General features: G+C 42.3%; 2 protein-coding genes across 2 annotated transcripts in view; both read right to left on the reverse strand.

The window, feature by feature from the left end:
- LOC119406428 (zinc finger protein 135-like) overlaps positions 1 to 18741 on the reverse strand; it is a 33909-nt gene extending 15168 nt beyond the window's left edge. The window contains exons 1-2 of the mRNA XM_037673174.2: positions 18233 to 18741; positions 12634 to 12954 (exon numbers count right to left, since the gene is read on the reverse strand). Of these exons, the coding sequence (XP_037529102.2) occupies positions 12634 to 12954; positions 18233 to 18584 (673 nt within the window). The 5' untranslated portion in view covers positions 18585 to 18741. The remainder of the gene's footprint in view (positions 1 to 12633; positions 12955 to 18232) is intronic.
- LOC119406426 (oocyte zinc finger protein XlCOF6.1-like) overlaps positions 1 to 22534 on the reverse strand; it is a 252305-nt gene that overhangs the window by 92695 nt on the left and 137076 nt on the right. The gene's annotated exons all lie outside the window — the stretch shown is intronic.

The raw sequence follows: 22534 nt of genomic DNA on the forward strand, positions 1-22534 counted from the left end.
CTACCTTCATCTGCGAGCTCTATAGAATTGCCCACTGTGTCGATCAGAAGCCGGCAGCATGAGCACAGTTGCAAATGGGGGCTGGACAGAAATTGTGGTAGCAGTGATGTGGATTTTGCAAGCAAATAAGTGCAGTGGACTCTTGTTAAACAGAACCTGAAGAGACCACTAAAATATTTTCTGTTTAACAGCAGTTCCATTTAATGAGGTGAAATGGGGGGCAGAATTCAAGGACGAAACAAATCATATTGGAGGCATCTTGTTTAATTTTAGCAGCGATTCCATTTAAGAGATTTACATTTACTGAGGCTCTACTGTATTTTCCATCGAAGAGAGATGAACCCTTCTCGGCTCATTTCTAGAGCAAACTTCCTATCCTGAAACAATGCTTTGTAAGACAGGCACATTTCCTTTTACGTTGATTGAAACTTAAAAACTGCAATGAAGTAGATACTCTTCTTTATACTATTATAGAATAGCACATCCAAAAAACAAATATCAGTTCTCACTAATTTTAAGACAAACCAATTAGACGCAGTGGTCAATAGATATGGTATGTCACTGTTGAAATCATAAATTAAAGATTCAGACTGTAATGTAATCAGGAAAACAAGCCAAAGGTTTCTATGAAAAGGCTGGCACGAGGCATTTCTGGCAACGTTCGCAGCATAACTCTTATTTAGTGCTGTGTAGATCGAATGGACACATCTGGAACAAAAAGGAGATCGCTGTTAAGCCAGTGCAAATGCTCACAACACACCCAGAAAAATGTTTGCCGTTAATGTCAGCAACACTTGCAGTTAACAGACTAATTATAATCTATCACACTTTTTTGTAGTCTTGTAACTGCGTAATCACTTTTTCAGTAACTAATTACAAGTAACTACATACATTGCTGAAGAGACAAGCTCCAGTGAACAATACCAATCGAAGCACTTGAATTTCGCAGGAACATATACAGCAAAGCATCTATGGTCATATCAGCAGTGACGAGAATGGCTAAGAGCACCTGGCAGTTCGCTTCGCAGCATAAAAAAGTTGGAACTTGTAGCTCTTTACTGTCTTTTTTAAAACTATAGCACAAATTGAAATACTGACCAGAATGAATAACTGCTAGTCTGGCATAAGAGCCATGGTGAAATGACAACAGGAGTGAAACAGAATGTTTCATGAAAAATGGCAAACGTTAAGATGTCCAGGCAACACAAAAAGACATCAAACCAATTAGAAAACTGCCATGCAGACAAGACTTGGCATTGTGGTCTTTAGTCACTAGCAGAAAAGTTATCCACGTCAGCACAAAAGACTGCTGGTGTCCCTACTGAGAATTTGTAGCGCAATGTACTTGCTGTCGGATAAAAATAGTTACACCTCAATATATGGAGTACCAAACTTATTTTAATTTTGATGTTCACAAAATATCACACATCTTAAGCTTGGAATAAGAAATATTTATCCAAGCCAAGTGACCAGATCATTCAGTGTAATGTTAAATCTAATGCCTGATCGAATAAATTAAAGCTATAGATCGCAGGCACTAGAGGTCATATGGTTAAACTACTAAACATGCGGTTTTTCGCTAAGACACCCTTCAAATCACATGCGACATGACAGAGTGGCAACCAGTATGTGGGCGGACAACTGTGGCAGCACGTAAGGCCTTCTCGGTTATCCTGCGAACAATCTTGAGGGAAAAAAGGATGTCATCTCACCAAAAAGGCTAGTACCTAGCAAGCAATCACCATACGTGAGAAATAGAGTGTTTCCACTTATTTTGACCACCAGAGAATAGAAAGAAGTTATCCTCGACACATCGAAGAAAATGACTAACATCTTTACCACATATAAAGATGTTTTCAGTGACTGCACTGCTTGTGCCTGCGGCAATTTTTGGGTCTGAATAGCTGACTTTTCTCAGAGCTCCCAGCACTTACCTGCACTGCCCATTTCATAAAGTCATGCAGGCGCTCTGCAATAAAATCAACATGCAAGACTTCTGTTTAACCAATACATGATAATGACTGCCGCACAAGGCGTTGCTCGATTCTTCAGACATAACACAAGTGCAATGTCACGAAACAGAAAACGTGGCAGCCACGAAGAAAAGCTGCCATGACACTGGTTGTTGCTCTGCTTTGATGAAGGCCACGCCAGTGGTACAAGTGCATAAGAGTTACCGTACTTTGTAAGCCATAAGTAATAACTCTACTAATGCAGGGCCCAGCGAAAATGTGAAATTGTCCACATATTTATGCACAACAGTGCTGGCAAATCACTGTACTACATACGTTAGGTGTGAGTGCACACTGGATTTCATTATTGTGGGTAGCTGTGGGAAAAGCATGAGACTGACAGCTAATCTTTACATGGTATGGCTCCAACTACTATACCCTGAATCCTTCTGAATCTATTTCCCAGTGTACTACTGCCTTGCAGTCCTTTACGTACGAGTTCTCAGACTGGGCCACATCTGCGGAGATAACTTCAGAAAATCTTGCACAGCTCACCTTGCGACTTCATACCAGAGCTTTCACTGAAGCAGATGAACATCTGTCAATTGTAATGAGTAAGGGCATGTTAAACGGTTGCTTAGGTGTGAAAAGGGTCGCGTATAGTTGTTCGACTTATTGCCACAGTGCATCTGTAAGTGTGCTGTCATGCTGAAGCAGCTGTCTGGAGCAGTGTTGAACATCTTGACCAAGTGTACCTCCCCTAGGATGGCAGAGAACGCTGTGGTTCCAGTTTTTCTTAATGCTGGAAAATAACCACACCCACACTCTCGACAGCGTGAAATGCTACACAGCCTCGTGCACCTTGACGAGCAGTACAAAACGAAACAGTGGAGTACAGCCTCCAGCATTTTTAACCATACCGCGCAAGCGTCGACCGCACGCAGTCTCAGCGCCTTAGAGCGGCGATAATCTGCGAGACTGGCAGTAGTACTACTACTACTTGCTGCATGTACTACTGCCGGTCTCACAGATTATCGCCGTTGTAAGGGCCTGATACTGCATGCGGTCAACGCTTGCGCGATATAGTTAAAAATGCTGGAGGCTGTACAAACCAGGGTGTCGGAACGAAATGTTTTTCGTTTCGGTTTTAGTTTCGTTCCACCGCAAAAAGTTCCGTTCCGTTTCTGTTCCGAAACGAAAAAAAAAATGTTCTGTAACGGTTCGTAACGGTTTTTTTAATGCAAAAACTTGAACTTAAGGTAATCATAAAGAACATTGGATTTGTGATATAGTTACTTGCCCTCCTCTTAATTAAGAAAGTGGGAAAGGGGTAAAACAAGTTCTTTCCAGGTTCTTCAGAGGAGTGGAAGAAACTACCACGCATTCCTACCAACTAGCACACACCAGTACTATACCCTTCAAAGTCATACTATTTATTGTCTCAAAAGTCAATTATAACTTTTTTTAGCGGGCTCAATGCTTTGTGTCAAGGCAGTGAGCACGATCTCAAAAGCAGCACGTCATTGAGTGCACTCTCTGTGCGAGACCGCTGATCTGATAAAAAGCTCTCCAGGCCTGCGCGGAACACGCAGCACAGTCACAGCGTAAGATGGAATAGCGGCCTTTCTAGACCCCGTTCTATGTTCTCTTGGAGAAACTACTACAGGTACACATGCAAGGTACCCACAACACCATAAATCATCATAGTTTTTCTGTAGTAGCGAAGAACCCACTATGCCATTTTTCCTCATTCTTCGGTGAATCGTGGTACCTGCTACACATCTGTGAGACATTATGTTCACTTTGTGCTGTGGCTAATGACGATGAAGAATTATGGCTGAGCCCTCTGTAACGGGTTGAAAGCATTCAACGACTGACTCCTTGAGCGATTCGCATTGCGTGAAGCCAAGTCGCTATTTTACTCTTCTGCCACGCTATATAACATATGTTAACACGATTCCTTGGCCGACATGACGCCTGTATTGAGTATTTTTGCGGAGAAGTTACAAGCATCAGCGTGACACTGTGGTGGAATACTCGACTGCCACGCACCAGGCGCGGGTTAAAATCCCATCCGATCCTAGAAATTTGTTTCTCATTTCATTTTTTTTCTTATTTTACGCGACAGCGGTTACGGACACCGGCGGCGGCAGCGGCGGACATCTATGGCGCCAAAGTCAGCTATTGTGATCTCATAACAGCTTTCGCTATAACAAACTTCAGCGCCGAGAATGCCCTTGCCACGCTGGCCTGCGTGACAGGCAAGCAAAAGTCGACTTGCGTTATTATAAATATCTCTGCTTGCCACTGTTTTCGTTTTTCGCACAACTGAACATATCTTTGTTTTGGAATTCCTGCCTGAGGTACACGCATAATTGCTCACGTTGCATGACCTCAGTTGTTCCGGATTGCCCAGTTTTCGCGTGAACCGAAAAACGATTTTAAAAATTTCCGTTTCACTCCGGAACGAAATAATAGATAAAGTTTCGGTTACGTTTTCGTTCCGGTCAAAAATATAGTTTTTCGTTTTCGTTCCGTTCCGACACCCTGGTACAAACAGTACAAAACAGTGAAGGTTTGTACTCAACTTAAATTTGGCTGAACATGCCATTTGTGTACTGTTCTGGCAGCAAGGTCAGATACTAAAAGGCAAATACAGTAAAGGAGCATGTCTGTACAGTACGATCCACTCTTAGAGGGAACGCGCGAGCGCGCGGCCGGCGGTCCACGGAGCGCTAACTGCTGGCGAGATTTGGAAACGCGGAGCATGCGCGTAGAACCACAAGGGCGGTTCATGTCCCGCGTCGTCTGCTACTTCTTCGCCCCAGCGCTCGGCGCGCGCTGGCGAAATTCTATATTTGTACGGTTGGAACGACAAGCATGCTATTATCTCTGCATCGGGCATAAATTTCTTTGTCTGTTATAACAAGCGGCTGGCTGGTGCGAGCAGCATGTTGAAAGCTTACGACTAACTTATCGGTGAGCACTTACAAGAATAGACTGTTGGGCTAGTTGGTGATTCACTGTGAGGGAAACTGCGCAAAAAAAAAAAAACAACGTCGACTAAAGAAGAACAGAACAGCACAAGTGCATGGGCTTGTGCTGTTATGTTTTCCCTTTGTTGACGTTTTTTTCTTTTGCGCAGTTTCCCTCATAATGAGCACTTATGTTAGGTTACGCAAGTGACAGGCTTCGTTATCACTTTCGCACAATTCCACAGCTGGGGGTCCCAAATTCGAAATTCGGCCGCTGGGGCCGCGAATCGCATCACATCAAAACTGGCGAGAAACCAGAGCAACAAAACAAACCACACCTTCTTTTCTGCCTGCTTATTAGCCGGCGACGCGCAGGTATAGTGGCGGCTACATGAATCGCACCGCTGAAAAACGGAAGCGCTGTCCAGCGCTCGCCAAGGACAGGGGCGGAAAGTAGCAGACGAAGAGCGGCAAACGCCGCCCTTACGTCTTCATGCGCGTGCTCCTCGTTTACAAATCTCGCCGCCAGTTTGCGCCACGCGGGCCGCCGGCCACGCGATCGCGTGTTCCAGTGGACCGCACTGTACATGAGCGAAGTGTTTTTATGGTGTCAGCCCTCCCTTTCAAATCGGATATGTATACGGTTACACCACAACTAGGGTAAATAATTCACACTGCAATTTAATAAAAGAACATTGTATCAAAGGGGACACCCGCAATTAAAGGGCACCGTTTTCCGAAGCCATATGTTTTTCTTCCTCAGCCAATTCACAAAGTGGTCGTGGTTAAGCTCCACCTTCCGTGATCCTCCACTAGCGCAGCACAGACCTGCGCAGCACAGAAATCTGTGGAGGGCATGCTTCGCCGAAGGCAGATAGTTGACTTCTCAAAAACTACAGTAAAACAATGCGAACTTGTAATTTTGCGACGGCAGGTGATCGCTACACGATCACGACGATCATGCAGAAACAACCTCCGGATAAGAATAGCGATGCGGGCAAGTTCATGCTGATGATGAGGAACGCGAAGCACTGAAGTGCGGAAATGCAGGACTTCGATACTGCAGGACTTAGATGCTGATATAGCGCCAAAAAAAGCACACTGTCACACGTGATATGTAGGTGCACGTTATTTTGTACGCGCGCCTTTTTAGCGTCGCAAATTATATTCCAAGTTAGGTTCATGTGTTGGTACTGGAATAACACATTCATATGCTTCAACGACATACCCGATTTTTCAATATAACCAGACCAGATTATGCAGGCTCGAAACCAAAAAGTTTGGTGCACCAGAATCGAGCATTCAAGGAGCGCACAGTTTTTGACAAGTAGCATGTCCCAGTTCTTTGCATCCACGGCAAAGAAAACAAACGGTCGTGCGTTACCTTCGCAGTACGGAAATTATTCACGTAGTACGTCCACCACTGACACCACAACACCGTCGATGCACTTACGTCTTTGTCCGTACGTACGACCATTGGTACGAAGCGTCCATTGCGTGCGTTTGACATACGGCAACTGTCACGACCGCGGTTGCCACTCAAGCTTAAAATTATCGCGTCGCAGATTAGTCCAGCGACGCATGCACATCTTCGGAATGTACTAACGTCGAAACATAACGAACATAATGTCATTGAGCGAGCTCGTAAATGAAAGTGGCGCGTCCGCGTACACATGGAGACCGCGCGCTTTCTGCGCCGTCTGGTGAGAAAAATGGCACCAGTGAACTTTCGGTTTCACATTCGTTTGGTTTCATATTGGAAATCAGTCAGCTGGGACCTGCAGCTCCTTCCATATAAGTGGTTTCCAAATGGTCCCTCTGGTGGGTATGACCAGTGCCTCCTTTTATATATAGGAGGCACTGGCGCGTATGACACGGCACTGCACCACAGATGTTCTCTGACTGTACCAGCGAGGCACACTGAGAGTGCTTGCAAGTTCGCAGCTATTTGTTTGAAAATCATCACAGAAAACGAGTGCATGGCGTGCAAAACTTGTGCCAATCGAACATCATGCATCAGCGAATGCTCCTGGCTGTAGCTCACCCAGTTGGTCAGAGCTTTAAATAAGATAATAAGAAATGAGAAACCAGCTGTCGTAAATATGATACAGAATAAAGCGATTTGCAGGTAGGCGACAAATGATGGTGCCGTGATCGCGCGAAACACGACACATAAAGGCGGCAAAATAGTCGCCGATGACGTCTGACGAGGTTACTGCTATCGCCCCGCCACGGTGGTCTAGTGGTTATGGCGCTCGACTGCTGACCCGAAGGTGGGATCGAATCCCGGCCGCGGCGGCTGCATTTTCGGTGGAGGCGAAAATGTTTGAGGCCCGTGTACTTAGATTTAGGTGCACGTTAAAGAACCCCAGGTGGTCGAAATTTCCGGAGTCCTACACTATACGGCGTCGCGTCTCTCATAATCATATCTTGGTTTTGGGACGTTAAACCCCAGATATTATTATTGAGGTTACTGCTATCAGCAATTTGGCTTTGCCACGGATGCTCGTTTTTTGTGATCAGGATTTACCCACAAAATGTGTTATCAGCCCTCAGCGCCCCACCGGAAACTTCTCGATTGTATTAGATTTCTGATAAGATTGCATTAGTTACACGTTTATTCTAGAGCTAAGGCGAGTACCAGTCATAACACTGGAGTGCTCCACCATAAATGTATAAAAGATTACGCGTTCCGCCGACGACGAGATTATCGACGAATGACGTCCGCGCTCGCCCTTTTATCATTCTAGAGCGAGCCAGGAAAAGTATTCGCAATGCCCATAGAATGTCGCGCCGCCAAGCGAAATTCAGGAGCATCCTCTCGAGGAGGATTAGTAGACGACAAAATGGCAGCACAACGCATTCGCTCCCTCGTTCGGCAGTGCTAGCCTCAGTGTTAACGCGTTGGCAAGAAAGGAACACTACGACTTTGCATGTTCCCTGCATCAGTGAACAAACCGGGCCCTCCATGACACGAGAAATCTGATTTCTTCTTGCGAGACGCGAAGTTTTCGTGAAAATACGTGGCTACTTGCGCTTTCAATGCTAGCCCAGAGCTTACACGTACTATCAGCTTTGCGAGGCTTTCTGTAACCACGTAGGTTAGTTAAATGTTATCGTCTGACATATTCAGTTGAAGCTCACCCTGTTTTTCTCGATGTTTGCATAACTGTTTATTGTAAGGTTTCCCAGCTGCCTGGTCTTCAGTGACTGCAGTATTTTCTAAATAAATAAAATAAACATGTCCAGCTCACGTTATTTAAGATATCGCTTGTTTTATTTTATTTTTACTTTAATAATTAGACAAGTCATTGATGCAAAAATATGAAATTGTTGGCAGAGGTGAATATATGACCAAAGTGCAGAGCGCGTGAGCTCCTTTAAGCTTCCTTAAGCTTAGTTAAGTCAGTTAAGAACCTTACCTTAGTTAAGAATCTGTATACACATACAAATTCAAATTACGTTATACACAAGGGCAAAATGGGGGGTGTCATATTCTTTTCACTGTTAGAGCTTATCCACTAGCAACTAGGGGTGTGCGAATATTCGAGTTTTGAATTCGAATCGAATAACACCTGATCGAATAATTTGATTCGACTTTCGAATAGCTAGTATTCGAAGTTTCGAATAATTCGACATGATGAATATCTAGAACGCGAAAAAGGGCAACGGTGCAACTTGGTTATGGTGAGGTGGCTAAAATAACGCTAACGTCGTTACAGTAGGCCTTTTATCAAAAATTTCACCGATATGCTGGTTCAAAGCGAGCGCATGTTTATTTTAAAGGAAATTTATGCCATTTCCGCAAGCAAAAGGAACAGCCGTGAGAACTGTCAAACCCTTCTCAACTGCGCTTCCAAAACGAAGGCATGGACTTCTTGCATCGTTCGGTCGCGTATGCAGCAAGCACCGTAAAACGTCCCTACTTTGGCTCGCGAAACCCTCTTTGAATGGCTTTACATGTGAAGATTTGTTCACGCTGTGTAGTCGCCACTGCCACACCAAAAACTCCCATCGTTCCGGCGCACCGTTAAAACGCTGCTGTGAACGCGCACCCGAAAACTTTAGGGCCCGGAGCACTCATGACGGTGAAGCACAACACTACTGTTGTCCTTTCTTTCAATTTTCAATAAAATCCTTTGTACTCGATAGCCACTACTCGGCACTATTCGATTCGAATTCGATTCGAGATGAAATTTCACTATTCGCACACCCCTACTAGCAACTTATAGCTAAAGGCTCAGTAAAATGAATTAAAACACATAACATTCGACAATATAGCAATAAGGCAACTAGAAAACAACATTTATTCTATCACTTCAATGTTATTTATAGACATAGAAATGAAGCAAATGATGGTGCATAGAAACGTAGCATCAAAAACCACACTTTTGTCACATCCTCAAGGAACATACATAGAAAAAACATGTTTGCTAAAATGAATACTGGATAAAGTGATTTTAGGCACTCTGTTTCCTACTATGGTAACAACAGTAAATGAATAGAAGAAAAGTGCAATGTCAAAACGTGCAGTTCGAAGAATTAGGTTGACAAATGTGAAATTATGTACAATCCAGCTTAATAAAAAAAATCCTTCTTTGCATCCAGAAAAATTCAAAGTCTGTGCAACCTCTAAAGCACTCTAGGATGACTGCATCTTATCTGAACAGCATAATAAAAAAAATGCAACGTCACACCTTGATGAGATGCCAGTGGAATTGGTAAGCATAAATGCAATGTTCATTGACATTGTGAAGCTGCAACACACAACAGCATATCTAAAATGATAAAATGCCAAGACTTCTCTTGTTTTCATAGCAACCCTAAATATCAGCTATCTTAAGCAACTCGACATAGGTGAACAAACAGCGAAAACACCCATCATCCCATGATTATTGCAAGTCGAAACAGCAGACACATTTAAATATTGCTCACGACAGTGTGGTCACCACAATTCTGGCCACACACAAAGTTGCTTAGCTACACGGCAACTCCAAAGGTGTACTTTATGAGCAACAATAATGACAGTCTGAGCAAAGGAAAAAAAAGCCAAGTTTAACAGACCCTCACTATGTCAAATGATGAGCTAGAAGACTATGCACGGTACAGTGTGTATCATGCATGGCTGCATTAGGATTGAAGACACAGAGTACAACTTAACATTACAGTCCTGGCAACAACTAATATGCATTGCAAGGACAAACAAGATATACTGATACCTTAACCCACATCCTAATAAAACTTTTCAGTGATGAAGCAAATGTGCAGATTCTGTGTGAGAATTAATAAATGAGCAAAGATGGATGTCCTTGTTAAGCCTGCTAAGTACCACATGGCTTCACCCAGAGCAAATAACAAACTTGTACGAGTTCCAGAGCCAACTAGATTTACTTGAATTTTGGAAGAGATACGTTGATTTAAGGATGTCCCCATACAGAACTTGCATGGGAGAGACTTCGCAATGTACTTCAAAGAGAAAATATTGCACGCTCCCATGGACTCCACTGACGGTAAGCCATAACAAAACACAATCTAATTTTGCCAACACTGAAAGAGGACAGTGAGAGTGAAAATGGCTGCAATTGGGGCTACTGCTAATTGCTTTGCTGTCGGAGGAATGCCCTCTTATTCACTGCTCTGTGGAACGGACGGACACATCCAGAAGGAGATCACTCTTAATGTCAGCGGATATGGCCACAGTACACACGTGTAGAAGCTAAGAAAAAGGAGGCCCAATGCCAGCCTACCCGACACACTAAAAACCAGTTTATTCAACTTGCACAATGTATTCAAAACAAAGAACACATGTGCCCCCTGAGGGAGAAAGAACACAAATCAATAACGAAACTGAATACAACATACTTCCCTTCCCTTATATTTAGCCATTAATTCTTAATACCAGTACAAAAACCACAATGTATTCACACTGCACTTATTTACACATATTTAAAGACTATACACAGCTTCTCACTGGCAACTTGATGGTCTTGCAAAGCATCCCTACTTAAAGGGGACCTCCCACACTATTCAAGGCCACATTTTTTACTTGTGGGTAAATAGACTGAAGGATGGAAATATTAATGCAGCAAGAACGGCTGTGACAGGGGCGCAGAGTCCGAAGTTATATAGACTAGAAAATTCAAAGGAAAAAGAAAGCCTAATCTCAGCCGATTTCAGTGGGGTCACATGACCACATTTCCCTCGCCACTGGCGTTGCAAGGCTCATCAAGTGGAAAGAGCTTGAATGTCCCACGTCGGGGAAGCTTGCATTGTTGCCTGTTCCATCCAATGCAGTGATCACACCATAACCCCAGTAACAAACAAGATTGTGCCGCAGCCCGAGAAAAAGGGTGAGGTCAATGACAACGCGTTGAGGTGAAAAATATACACCTTTCGAACACCATAACACTAACAAGCGCAGAACACATAAAAACGGTGGCTGTTTAGGAGGGTACACAGGCAAAGAGAAAAACTTTCACACAATGACAACATTTGTGTGTGCATTTTTCTATGCTCGGAGGCCACAGGCTAAAAAGCAGGCAGCGCTGTTATTGTGTTTCCAAGTTGCACAGCTTTTTTTTTTAACGACACACTTTGTTTGCATTAGCATAAAAAGTACAGCAAACTAAGATTTCTCGAACTCGCAGTCTCGAACTTGCACCACCTCAACAACAATCGAGAGCGTACCATATGTGCAAAACGAGGTAGCTCACGAACGTACACAAGCAAGAGGAAGAAGCAAAAGAAGCCTTTAGTATGGTCATCCTACTCGTGCAAGGAAAAAGCCAGAGGAAGAATAGCACCCAACGCCTCTGTCGTGCTTTGTGGTAGTGTTTTTTTATCTTTTGCAATAGCAGCTGTCTCGTGTTTAGTTGAAAAGCACACAAAAGAAAGCCAGATAATAATCTCTTTTTTGATGCATTGCCTCGATCACTTGTAAGGTTACACTGATCCAATCAAAGACCTGCGCTCTTCTCCATCATTTACACTTCAAATAGTTATGGCCTATGCGTTGATGCGGTCACCAGCGATGTAGTGATTTCACTGCGTGTTTGAAGTATTAAATATACTGATATCAGTGCTTTGAACTATGCAAAAATTATGCCTGGCAACAAGTCTACGCATTCCATGAATAAGAAATAAGTTTTTCAATCACATTGGAGAGACCCTTGAAGACTGATGGAGCAAACACAAGCAAACAAATAAGATTAAGGTTACATTGAGCAGAGTGATTCCCATGAATGAGCAAAGTAATCGCGGAAAAAGTAACATACTTTATTTTCCTTCCTGTGCTCAGCCCAGCAGCCCAGGACTGTATAATCCACATCCAAGGTAAGCCAGCCTTTGACATAATGGCATGTGTTTGAAGTCACCCACAGTCACTTAAGAAATTTTCTTAAAGAATGACGGATGTCCCTGTAAGCAACATTGTAAAAGAAACTCGATAGTTGAGCAATATAAAGACATTCGAGAGCAATTTAGGTACACAATAAGGAAATGAATCCAGCCCCATAAAAAAAGCCTGTGTGCACCTAGCCTTTAGAGCTTCGTGCATGCAAGACAACGGCCCATGTGGCGGATGAGGGTCTGTTTTCGTGTAAAGCATGCATTGCAGTGGTCACAGGAAAAGGGACGCTCTCCCGTGTGGGTGCGCATGTGGTCGTTGAGGCTCTGTTTAAGCGAAAATGATGCACTGCAGTGGTCACAGGAAAACGGGCGCTCCCCCGTGTGGGTGCGCATGTGCTTCACGAGGTTCTTTTGACATGAAAAAGATGCACTGCAGGTGTCACACGAAAAGGGACGCTCTCCTGTGTGGGTGCGAATGTGCCCTGTGAGATCCGAGTTCTGAGAGAATGCAGCTGGACACAGGTGGCACTGGAAGGGGCGCTCGCCCGTATGTTTACAAAGGTGTCTTTGCATGTGTCCACTCTTCTTGGTCACATAGGTGCACTGCCAGCAGGAATGCAGTCCAACTTGAAAAGACACGAGTGAATGGTACTGCTGCTGGGATGACGAAGACAAGGAACCTGCAAAGCCACAGGGAGCAGAGGAAAGCAATGCAAATCAGGTGTAATACACTACATAGAATCCGACTGCAGCACCAGGCAAGCAAGAATGGTTATTGCACTGTTAAGTGAAGTGCATTATTGCCTACACAAACAGCATGTCATTGAAGTGGTTACAGTGCAGTGACCCAGTACATGTCTCGCAAGAGTTCTGCTCTGCATCGCAGCATATCGTCTGTAAATGGATATCTCATGCGATGGATGCTTTGTCTCAGTGGCAAAATGAGTTATATAAGGCTACTCCCAAATGTGCTGCTCAGTCTTCATTAACCATCGCATGCTTCCATGGGGTTCATTTTTTCGGTGAGTGGTCTATAATTCCCAGCGATTCACGGACAACCTACGCCAGAATTTGTTATTCAGTTGAAAGCTGAAACAGTGCAGCAAGGAGCTACTGCTAGGAAACGAAGGATGTGTTAACGTCCCTGGACAATGATTCAAAGGAATAGCTTACTGCCTGATGTCGTTTCATCAGATGACTTCGAGAAAGCGTTGCTCGGAGCATCCCAACCATGACATAAGTGCACCTTCTCTGCACTTCTAGTGCTTACTATAATGTTTATACTCTGTCTTCATGAAATATCACTTCTTCGGATTGTTGATGCTCAGTATTTGTATTACTTGAAGTATTTCTATGTGTATAAATTTGTCTATACGTATGTGTATATTGCTTTTCTTTGCGCTTTAAGACATCATTTCTGCCACTGCTTGTTCTTATATATGGTTTGTTATATTTGTTGCATCATCCATTTTGTATTCTTGAAATTTTATTATTATTCCTTTGATTTTTTTCTCGATGTTTGCATACTTGTTTATTGAAAGGTTCCCCACCTGCCTGGTCTTCAGTGACTGCAGAATTTGGTAAATAAATAAAATAAACATGTCTAGCTCACGTTAGTTAAGATGTTGCTGGCTTTATTTTATTTTTACTTTAATAATTAGACAAGTGAATGATGCAAAAATATGATATTGTTGGCAGAGGTGAATATATGACCAAAGTGCAGAGCGCGTGAGCTCCTTTAAGCTTCCCTAAGCTTAGTTAAGTCAGTTAAGAACCTTACCTTAGTTAAGAATCTGTATACACATAGACATTCAAATTACGCTATACACAAGGGCAAAATGGGGGGTGTCATATTCTTTTCACTGTTAGAGCTTATCCACTAGCAACTAGGGGTGTGCGAATATTTGAGTTTCGAATTCGAATCGAATAATACCTGATCGAATAATTCGATTCGACTTTCGAATAGCTAGTATTCGAAGTTTAGAATAATTTGACATGACGAATATCTAAAACGCGAAAAAGGCCAACGGTGCAACTTGGTTATGGTGGGGTGGCTAAAAGTAACGCTAACGTCGTTACAGTAGGCCTTTCATCAAAACTCTCACCGATATGCTGGTTCAAAGCGAGCGCATGTTTATATTAAAGGAGATTTATGCCATTTCCGCAAGCAAAAGGAACAGCCGTGAGAACTGTCAAACCCTTCTCAACTGCGCTTCCAAAACGAAGGCATGGACTTCTTGAGTCGTTCGGTCGCGTATGCAGCAAGCACCGTAAAACGTCCCTACTTTTGCTCGCGAAACCCTCTTTGAATGGCTTTACATGTGAAGATTTGTTCACGCTGTGTAGTCACCACTGCCGCACCAAGAACTCCCATCAATCCGGCGCACAGTTAAAACGTTGCTGTGAATGCGCACCCGAAAACTTTTGGCCCCGGAGCACACATGACGATGAAGCACAACACTACCGTTGTAATTTCTTTCAATTCTTAATAAAATCCTTTGTACTCGATATTCGACATTTTCAGCCACTCCTCGGCACTATTTTATTCGAATTCGATTCGAGATGAAATTTCACTATTCGCACACCCCTACTAGCAACTTATAGCTAAAGGCTCAGTAAAATGGATTAAAACACATAACATTCGACAATATAGCAATAAGGCAACTAGAAAACAACATTTATTCTATCACTTCAATGTTATCATAAAGACATAAGAATGAAGCAAATGATGGTGCATAGAAACGTAGCATCAAAAACCACACTTTTGTCACATCCTCAAGGAACATACATAGAAAAAACATGTTTGCTAAAATGAACACTGGATAAATAAAGTGATTTTAGGCGCACCGTTTCCTACTATGGTAACAACAGTAAATGAATAGAAGAAAAGTGCAATGTCAAAACGTGCAGTTCAAAGAATTAGGTTGCCATATGTGATATTATGTACAATCCAAAGGGTCTCTACACTTGCAGCTTAATAAAAAAAAATCCTTCTTTGCATCCAGAAAAATTCAAACTCTGTGCAGCCTCTAAAGCACTATAGGATGACTGCATCTTCTCTGAACAGCATAATAAAAAAAATGCAACGTCACACCTTGATGAGATGCCAGTGGAATTGGTAAGCATAAATGCAATGTTCATTGACATTGTGAAGCTGCAACACACAACAGCATATCTAAAATGATAAAATGCCAAGACTTCTCTTGTTTTCATAGCAACCCTAAATATCAGCTATCTTAAGCAACTCAACATAGGTGAACAAACAGCGAAAACACCCATCATCCCATGATTATTGCAAGTCGAAACAGCAGACACATTTAAATATTGCTCACGACAGTGTGGTCACCACAATTCTGGCCACACACAAAGTTGCTTAGCTACACGGCAACTCCAAAGGTGTACTTTATGAGCAACAATAATGACAGTCTGAGCAAAGGAAAAAAAAGCCAAGTTTAACAGACCCTCACTATGTCAAATGATGAGCTAGAAGACTATGCACGGTACAGTGTGTATCATGCATGGCTGCATTAGGAGTGAAGACACAGAGTACAAGTTAACATTACAGTCCTGGCAACAACTAATATGCATTGCAAGGACAAACAAGATATACTGATACCTTAACCCACATCCCAATAAAACTTTTGAGTGATGAAGCAAATGTGCAGATTCTGTGTGAGAATTAATAAATGAGCAAAGATGGATGTCCTTGTTAAGCCTGCTAAGTACCACATGGCTTCACCCAGAGCAAATAACAAACTTGTACGAGTTCCAGAGCCAACTAGATTTACTTGAATTTTGGCAGAGATACGTTGATTTAAGGATGTCCCCATACAGCACTTGCATGGGAGAGACTTCGCAATGCACTTCAAAGAGAAAATATTGCATGCTCCCATGGACTCCACTGACGGTAAGCTATGACAAAACACAATCTAATTTTGCCAACACTGAAAGAGGACAGTGAGAGTGAAAATGGCTGCAATTGGGGCTACTGCTAATTGCTTTACTGTCGGAGGCATGCCCTCTTATTGAGTGCTTTGTAGAAGGAAGGGACACATCCAGAGGACAGAGATCACTGTTAATGTCAGCGGAAATGCTCAAAGTACACACGTGTAGAAGCTAAGAAAAAGGAGGCCCAATGGCAGCCTGCCCGACATACTAAAGACCAGTTTATTCAACTTGCACAATGTATTCATAACAAAAAAAAGGTGTAGCCCCTGGGAAAGAAACAAGAAATATCAATAACGAAACTGAATACAACATACTCCCCTCCCTCTAAATTTAGCTATTAATTGTTAGTATTAGTAAAGAAACCACAATGCATGCACACAGTACTTATTTACACATATTTAAAGACTATACACAGCTTCTCACTGCCAACTTGATGGTCTTGCAAAATGTGCCTACTTAAAGGGGACCTCCAACACTATTCAAGGCCACATTTTATACTTGTGGGTTGCATAGACTGAAGGATGGAAATATTAATGCAGCGAGAACGGCTGTGACAGGGGCGTGCAGTCTGAAGTTATATAGCCTAGAAAATTCAAAAGGAAAAAGAACGCCTAATCTCAGCCTGATTTCTGTGGGTTCACACGACCACATTTCACTCGCAACTGGCGTTGCAATGCTCATCAAGTGGAAAGAGCTTGAAGGTCCCACGTAGGGGAAGCTTGCATTGTTGCCTGTTCCATCCAGTGCAGTGATCACACCATTACCACAGAAACAAACAAGATTGTGCCGCAGCCCAAGAAAAAGGGCGAGGTCAATGACAACGCGTTGACGTGAAAAATATGCACCTTTTGAACACCATAACATTACGAGTGCACAACACGTACAAAGGGAGGCTGCTCAGGAGGGTACAAAGACCAGAAGAAAAACTTTCACATAACGTCAAACCTTGTGTGTGCATTTTTCTATGCTCGGAGGCCACAGGCTAAAAAGCAGGCAGTGCTGTTATTGTGTTTCCAAGTTGCACAGCTTTTTTTAACGACACACTCTGTTTGCGTTAGCATAAAAAGTACAGCAAACTAAGATTTCTCGAACTTGCACCACTTCAACAACAATCAAGAGTTTACCATATGTGCAAAACGAGGTAGCTCGCAAACGTACACAAGCAAGAGAAAGAAGCAAAAGAAGCCTTTCGTAGGGTCATCCGACTCGTGCAAGGAAAAAGCCAGAGGCAGAATAGCATCCAACGCCTCTATCGTACTTTGTAGTAGTGTTTTCTTATCTTTTGCAACAGCAGCTATCTCTTTTAGTTGAAAAGCACACAAAAGAAAGCCAGATAATAATCTCTTTTTTTGATGCATTTCCTCGATCACTTGTAAGGTTACATTGATCCAATGAAAGACCTGCGCTCTTCTTCATCATTTACACTTCCAACAGTTATAGCCTGCACAATATGCGTTGATGCGGTCACCAGCAATGTAGTGATTTCACTGCTTGTTTAAAATGTTAAATCTATTGATATCGGTGCTTTCAACTATGGAAAAATTATGCCTGGCAACTAGTCTACGCAACCCACAAAAAGAAATAAGTTTTTCAATCGTGTTGGAGGGACCATTGAGGACTGATGGAGCAAACACAAGCAAATAAATAAGATTCAGGTTACACTGAGCAGAGTGATCCACACGAATGAGCAAAGTAATCACGGAAAAAGCAATATACTTTATTTTCCTTCCTGTGCTCAGCCCAGTAGCACAGGACTGCGTAATCCACATCCAAGGTGAGCCAGCCTTTGACATAACGCCATGTGTTCGAAGCCACTCACAGTCACTTAAGAAATTTTCTTAAAGAATGACGGATGCCCCTGTAAGCAACATTGTGAAAGAAACTCGATAGATGAGGGATATAAAGACATTCGAAAGCAATTTACGTACACAATAAGAAAATCAATCCAGCCCCATAAAAAAAGCCTGTGTGCTCCTAGCCTTTAGAGCTTCTTGCGAGCTAGACAATGACCCATGTGGCGGGTGAGGCTGTTTTCATGCGTAATGGATGCACTGCAGTGGACACAGGAAAAGGGGCATTCCCCCGTGTGGGTGCGCATGTGGTCGTTGAGGTGATGTTTCCGCGAAAAGGATGCACTGCAGTTGTCACAGGAAAAGGGGCGCTCCCCCGTGTGGGTGCGCATGTGGTCGTTGAGGCTCCGTTTATGCGAAAAGGATGCACTGCAGTTTCCACAGGAAAAGGGACGCTCTCCTGTGTGGGTGCGAATGTGCCTTGTGAGGTTAGAGTTCTGAGAGAATGCAGCTGGACACAGGTGGCACTGGAAGGGACGCTCGCCCGTATGTTTACAAAGGTGTCTTTGCATGTTTCCCTTCTCCTTAGTCACATAGGTGCACTGACAACAGGAATGCAGTTCGCCTTGTACGGACACAAGTGAATGGTACTGCTCCTGGGATGCCGAAGACAAGGAACCTGCAAAGCCACAGGGAGCAGAGGAAAGCAATGCAATTCATGCATAATACACTACATAGAATCCAACTGCAGCACCAGGCAAGCAAGAATGGTTATTGCACTGGTAAGTGAAGTGCATTATTGCGTACACAAACAGCATGTTATTGAAGTGGTTACACTGCAATGACCCGGTACATGCCTCACAGGAGTTCTGCTCTACATCGCAGCACATCGTCTGTAAATGGATATCATATGCAATGGACGCTTTTTTTTGTCTGAAAATTATTGATACCATCTAGCAACCCTCACAAAAATGACTTAACTAAGACTGCAAAGTCTCCTTCGCAAATTGTCATATTAAGTGGCAAAAGGCATTGCAATGCCACTTCCAAATGTGCTACTCAGTCTTTATTAAACATTGCATGCTTCCATGGGGTTCATTTTTTGGGTGCGTGGTCTATAATTCCCAGTGATTCACAGACAACCTACACCAGAATTTGTCAATCACTTGAAAGCTGAAACAGTGCAGCAAGGAGCTACTGCTAAGACATAAAGAATGTGTTAACATGTCCCAGATCAGTTAGCCAAGGTGTGCCTTAATTTATTTTCAATCTTTGCTTTAATAATTAGACAAGTAATTGGTGCATAAACATGAAATTGTTGGCAAAGGTGGATATATGACCAAACTGTACAGCACATTATCTTCTTTAAGCTTTGCTAACCTTAGTTAAGTCAGTTAAAAATCTTACCGTAGTTAAGAATCTGTATCCACATACAGATTCAAATTACGTTATATACAAGGGCAAAATGGAGGGTGTGTGTGTCATATTTTTTTTATTGTTATAGCTAAAGGCTCAGTAAAATGGATTAAAACACGATGCATTAGACAATGGAGCAATAAGGCAACTAGAAAATAACATTTATTATATCCCTTCGATGTTGTTATATAGACATAGAAGTGAAGCAAATGATGGTGCCTACAAACGTCGCATAAAAACCACACTTTCGTTACATCCTCACAGACCATACATAGAAAAAAACATGTTTGCCGACATGAATACTGGATCTTCCAGAAAACAAAAAAATGATTTTATTCAGTCTGTCCCCTACTAAGGTAACAACAGTCATTTAAAAGAAGAAAATTGCAATGTGAAAACATGTGCAGTTCAAAGAACTAAGTTGAAAAATGTGATATCATGGACAATCCATGTACAATCCACTTGCAGCTCAATAAAAAAAAATCCTCCTTGGCATCCAAAAAAATTCAAACTTCGTGCAGCATCTAAAGCACCCTAGTATGATTGCATCTTCTCTAAACAGCATAATAAAAAATATGCAAAGTCACACCTTGATGACATGACAGTGTAACTGGTAAGCATAAATGCAATGCTAAATGACACTGTGAAGCAGCAGCACAAAAGAGCCATATCTAAAATGATAAAATTCGACAACCTCTCTTGTTTTCATAGCAACCCTATATATCAGATATTTTAAGCAACTCGACATAAGCTAACAAACAACGAAAACGTCCATCATCCCATGATTATTGCAAGTGAAAACAGCATACACATTTAAATATTGCTCACGACAGTGTGGCCAACATAATTCTGGCCACACACAAAGTTGCTTAGCTACACGGAAACTCCAAAGTTGTACTTTATGAGCAACAGTAATGATAGTCTGAGGAAAGGAAAGAAAAGCCAAGTTTAACAGACCCTCACTATGTCAAATGACGAGCTAGAAGTCTATGCACGGTACTGTGTGTGTCATGTATAGATGCATCAGGAGTGAAGACACAGAGTACAAGTTAACATTACAGTCCTGGCAACAACTAATATGCATTGCAAGGACAAACAAGATATACTGATACCTTAACCCACATCCCAATAAAACTTTTGAGTGATGAAGCAAATGCGCAGAATCTGTGTGAGAATTAATAAATGAGCAAAGATGAATATAAATAAGCAATTCGATAAATAGACAAGAAATGCAGAGCAGGATGTCCTTGATAAGCCTGCTAAGTTCCACATGGCTTCATCCAGAGCAAACAACAAACTTGTACAAGTTCCAGAGCTGACTAGATTTACTTGAATTTTGGCAGAGATACGTTGATTTAAAGATGTCACCATACAGCACTTGCATGCGAGAGACTTCGCAATGCACTACAAAGAGAAAATAGTGCACACTCCCATGGACGCCACTGAAGAAACACAGTATAATTTTGCCAACAATGAATGAGAGGACCGTGAGAGTGAACATGGCTGCAATTGCGGCTACTGCTGATTGGTATGCTGTGGAAAGAATGTCCATTGCAGCATGCTTTCAAGGCAGGATGTGCCACGCAGGCTGTAGAAACTCTGGATGCGGCTTCGGTTCTGGTCCTGACCACAACTTCCACTGCAACTGAGCAAGCAGGGTGTGGACAACTTATGGGAACGCACTGGCAATGTTTGAAGCTGATGACCTGTTTGGACAGGGTATGGGACTTGCAAAGGCACTGTTGAACCTGCATCAAAAAAGTCCAGTTGGGAGCGTTTTATACGTGCCAAAACTTACTGCACTAGTACCAAGTCAAAGTGGCAGAAAAAGAACAAGTAGCCAATTCCTACAGCTGCCTGACTTTTCATTTCTACAGTGTACAAATAGCTGTCATTAGAACACACTTAGTCTTGGAAAAGAAACAAAAGCATCGCCTTCAAATAATAGTGTAGAATGATTTGAAATTTCCAAGAGAAATTGCGTACATTTTAATATTCAATATATAGGGTGTCCCAAACATCGTGCAGCACGATTTAAAAAAAAGAGGAACGTAGTTACGCAAAGCACGCCTAGTGCATATTGTTCCCAGTATACTGTAGTAGCCACTACAAATTTTTTTTTGTTAATGAGGTTTAGGTAATTAGTCCTATTTATGTTTCTAACTCAATAAATACTTACCTAATCATTATAATGGCTCCCACCTTTTGAAGATGGGAGCACAGTCACACATTATTTTTTATATTTCACGTCCTTTCTTTATCAGTCGGAAAAATTGAGCACGTAATTTTCACATCACTGAAAATAGCGCAGTTACATGTCATTTGAGCATGCCTACATAGGCCTTATGGACATTTTAATGATATGAGGCATATCATTAGAATGTCAACCTTGAGGTATGAATGTATGTTCATACCTCAAGGTTTCCTGGTGGAAATTACAAAAGCGTAGGGAAATGAAAACTACGCTTCTTTACCACAATATATGGCAATTTGCGATGGATGTCCTAATTGCGCACAATGCTTTGCATTCATTTTCGCAATAAGACAATTGAACGGTTGGCTGTGGAGCTGGTTTGACAAATAAAGTGTCAGAGTAATTAGAGGCGATGAACCTGCAAGCAGTTTTAGGTAAATTCTAGCATACTATAATAAAATCAGCTTGATGAAGGGGGGTGCAAAAATAGAGTGTTCTATACTGAGAGCACGTGGCAATGTGGTTTTGCATTGTCCTCTATCAGTGTCATAGATCGTATGTCATAAAAACCTTCCTCTTGTTACTCAATTAGAAGATTCTTGGTTGCCAAGACAATCAGTTAATTACATTAGAGGCATCCAATATTGGAAATAGACTTGTAGTTGCTGAAGACTTCATAGAAGATTTATGTGCACATTTGAGAGTGTTAAGAATCTAAAGATGTTCTACATATGATGGAACAATACAAGGGAAACAAAAGAAGGGCAGTGGATCAAGGTGCAAGTTTCTTTCATAGACAACATCCACTGAAGACAAGAAAAGCATAAGGTTCATTATTTGCAATTGATAATTGAAGTATGACATAAACGCACACAAATTAACGTGCACAAAAAAAAAGTGCTACTACACTAT

Source organism: Rhipicephalus sanguineus, chromosome 10 (assembly GCF_013339695.2).
Source record: "Rhipicephalus sanguineus isolate Rsan-2018 chromosome 10, BIME_Rsan_1.4, whole genome shotgun sequence".
NCBI classification, from domain to species: domain Eukaryota; kingdom Metazoa; phylum Arthropoda; class Arachnida; order Ixodida; family Ixodidae; genus Rhipicephalus; species Rhipicephalus sanguineus.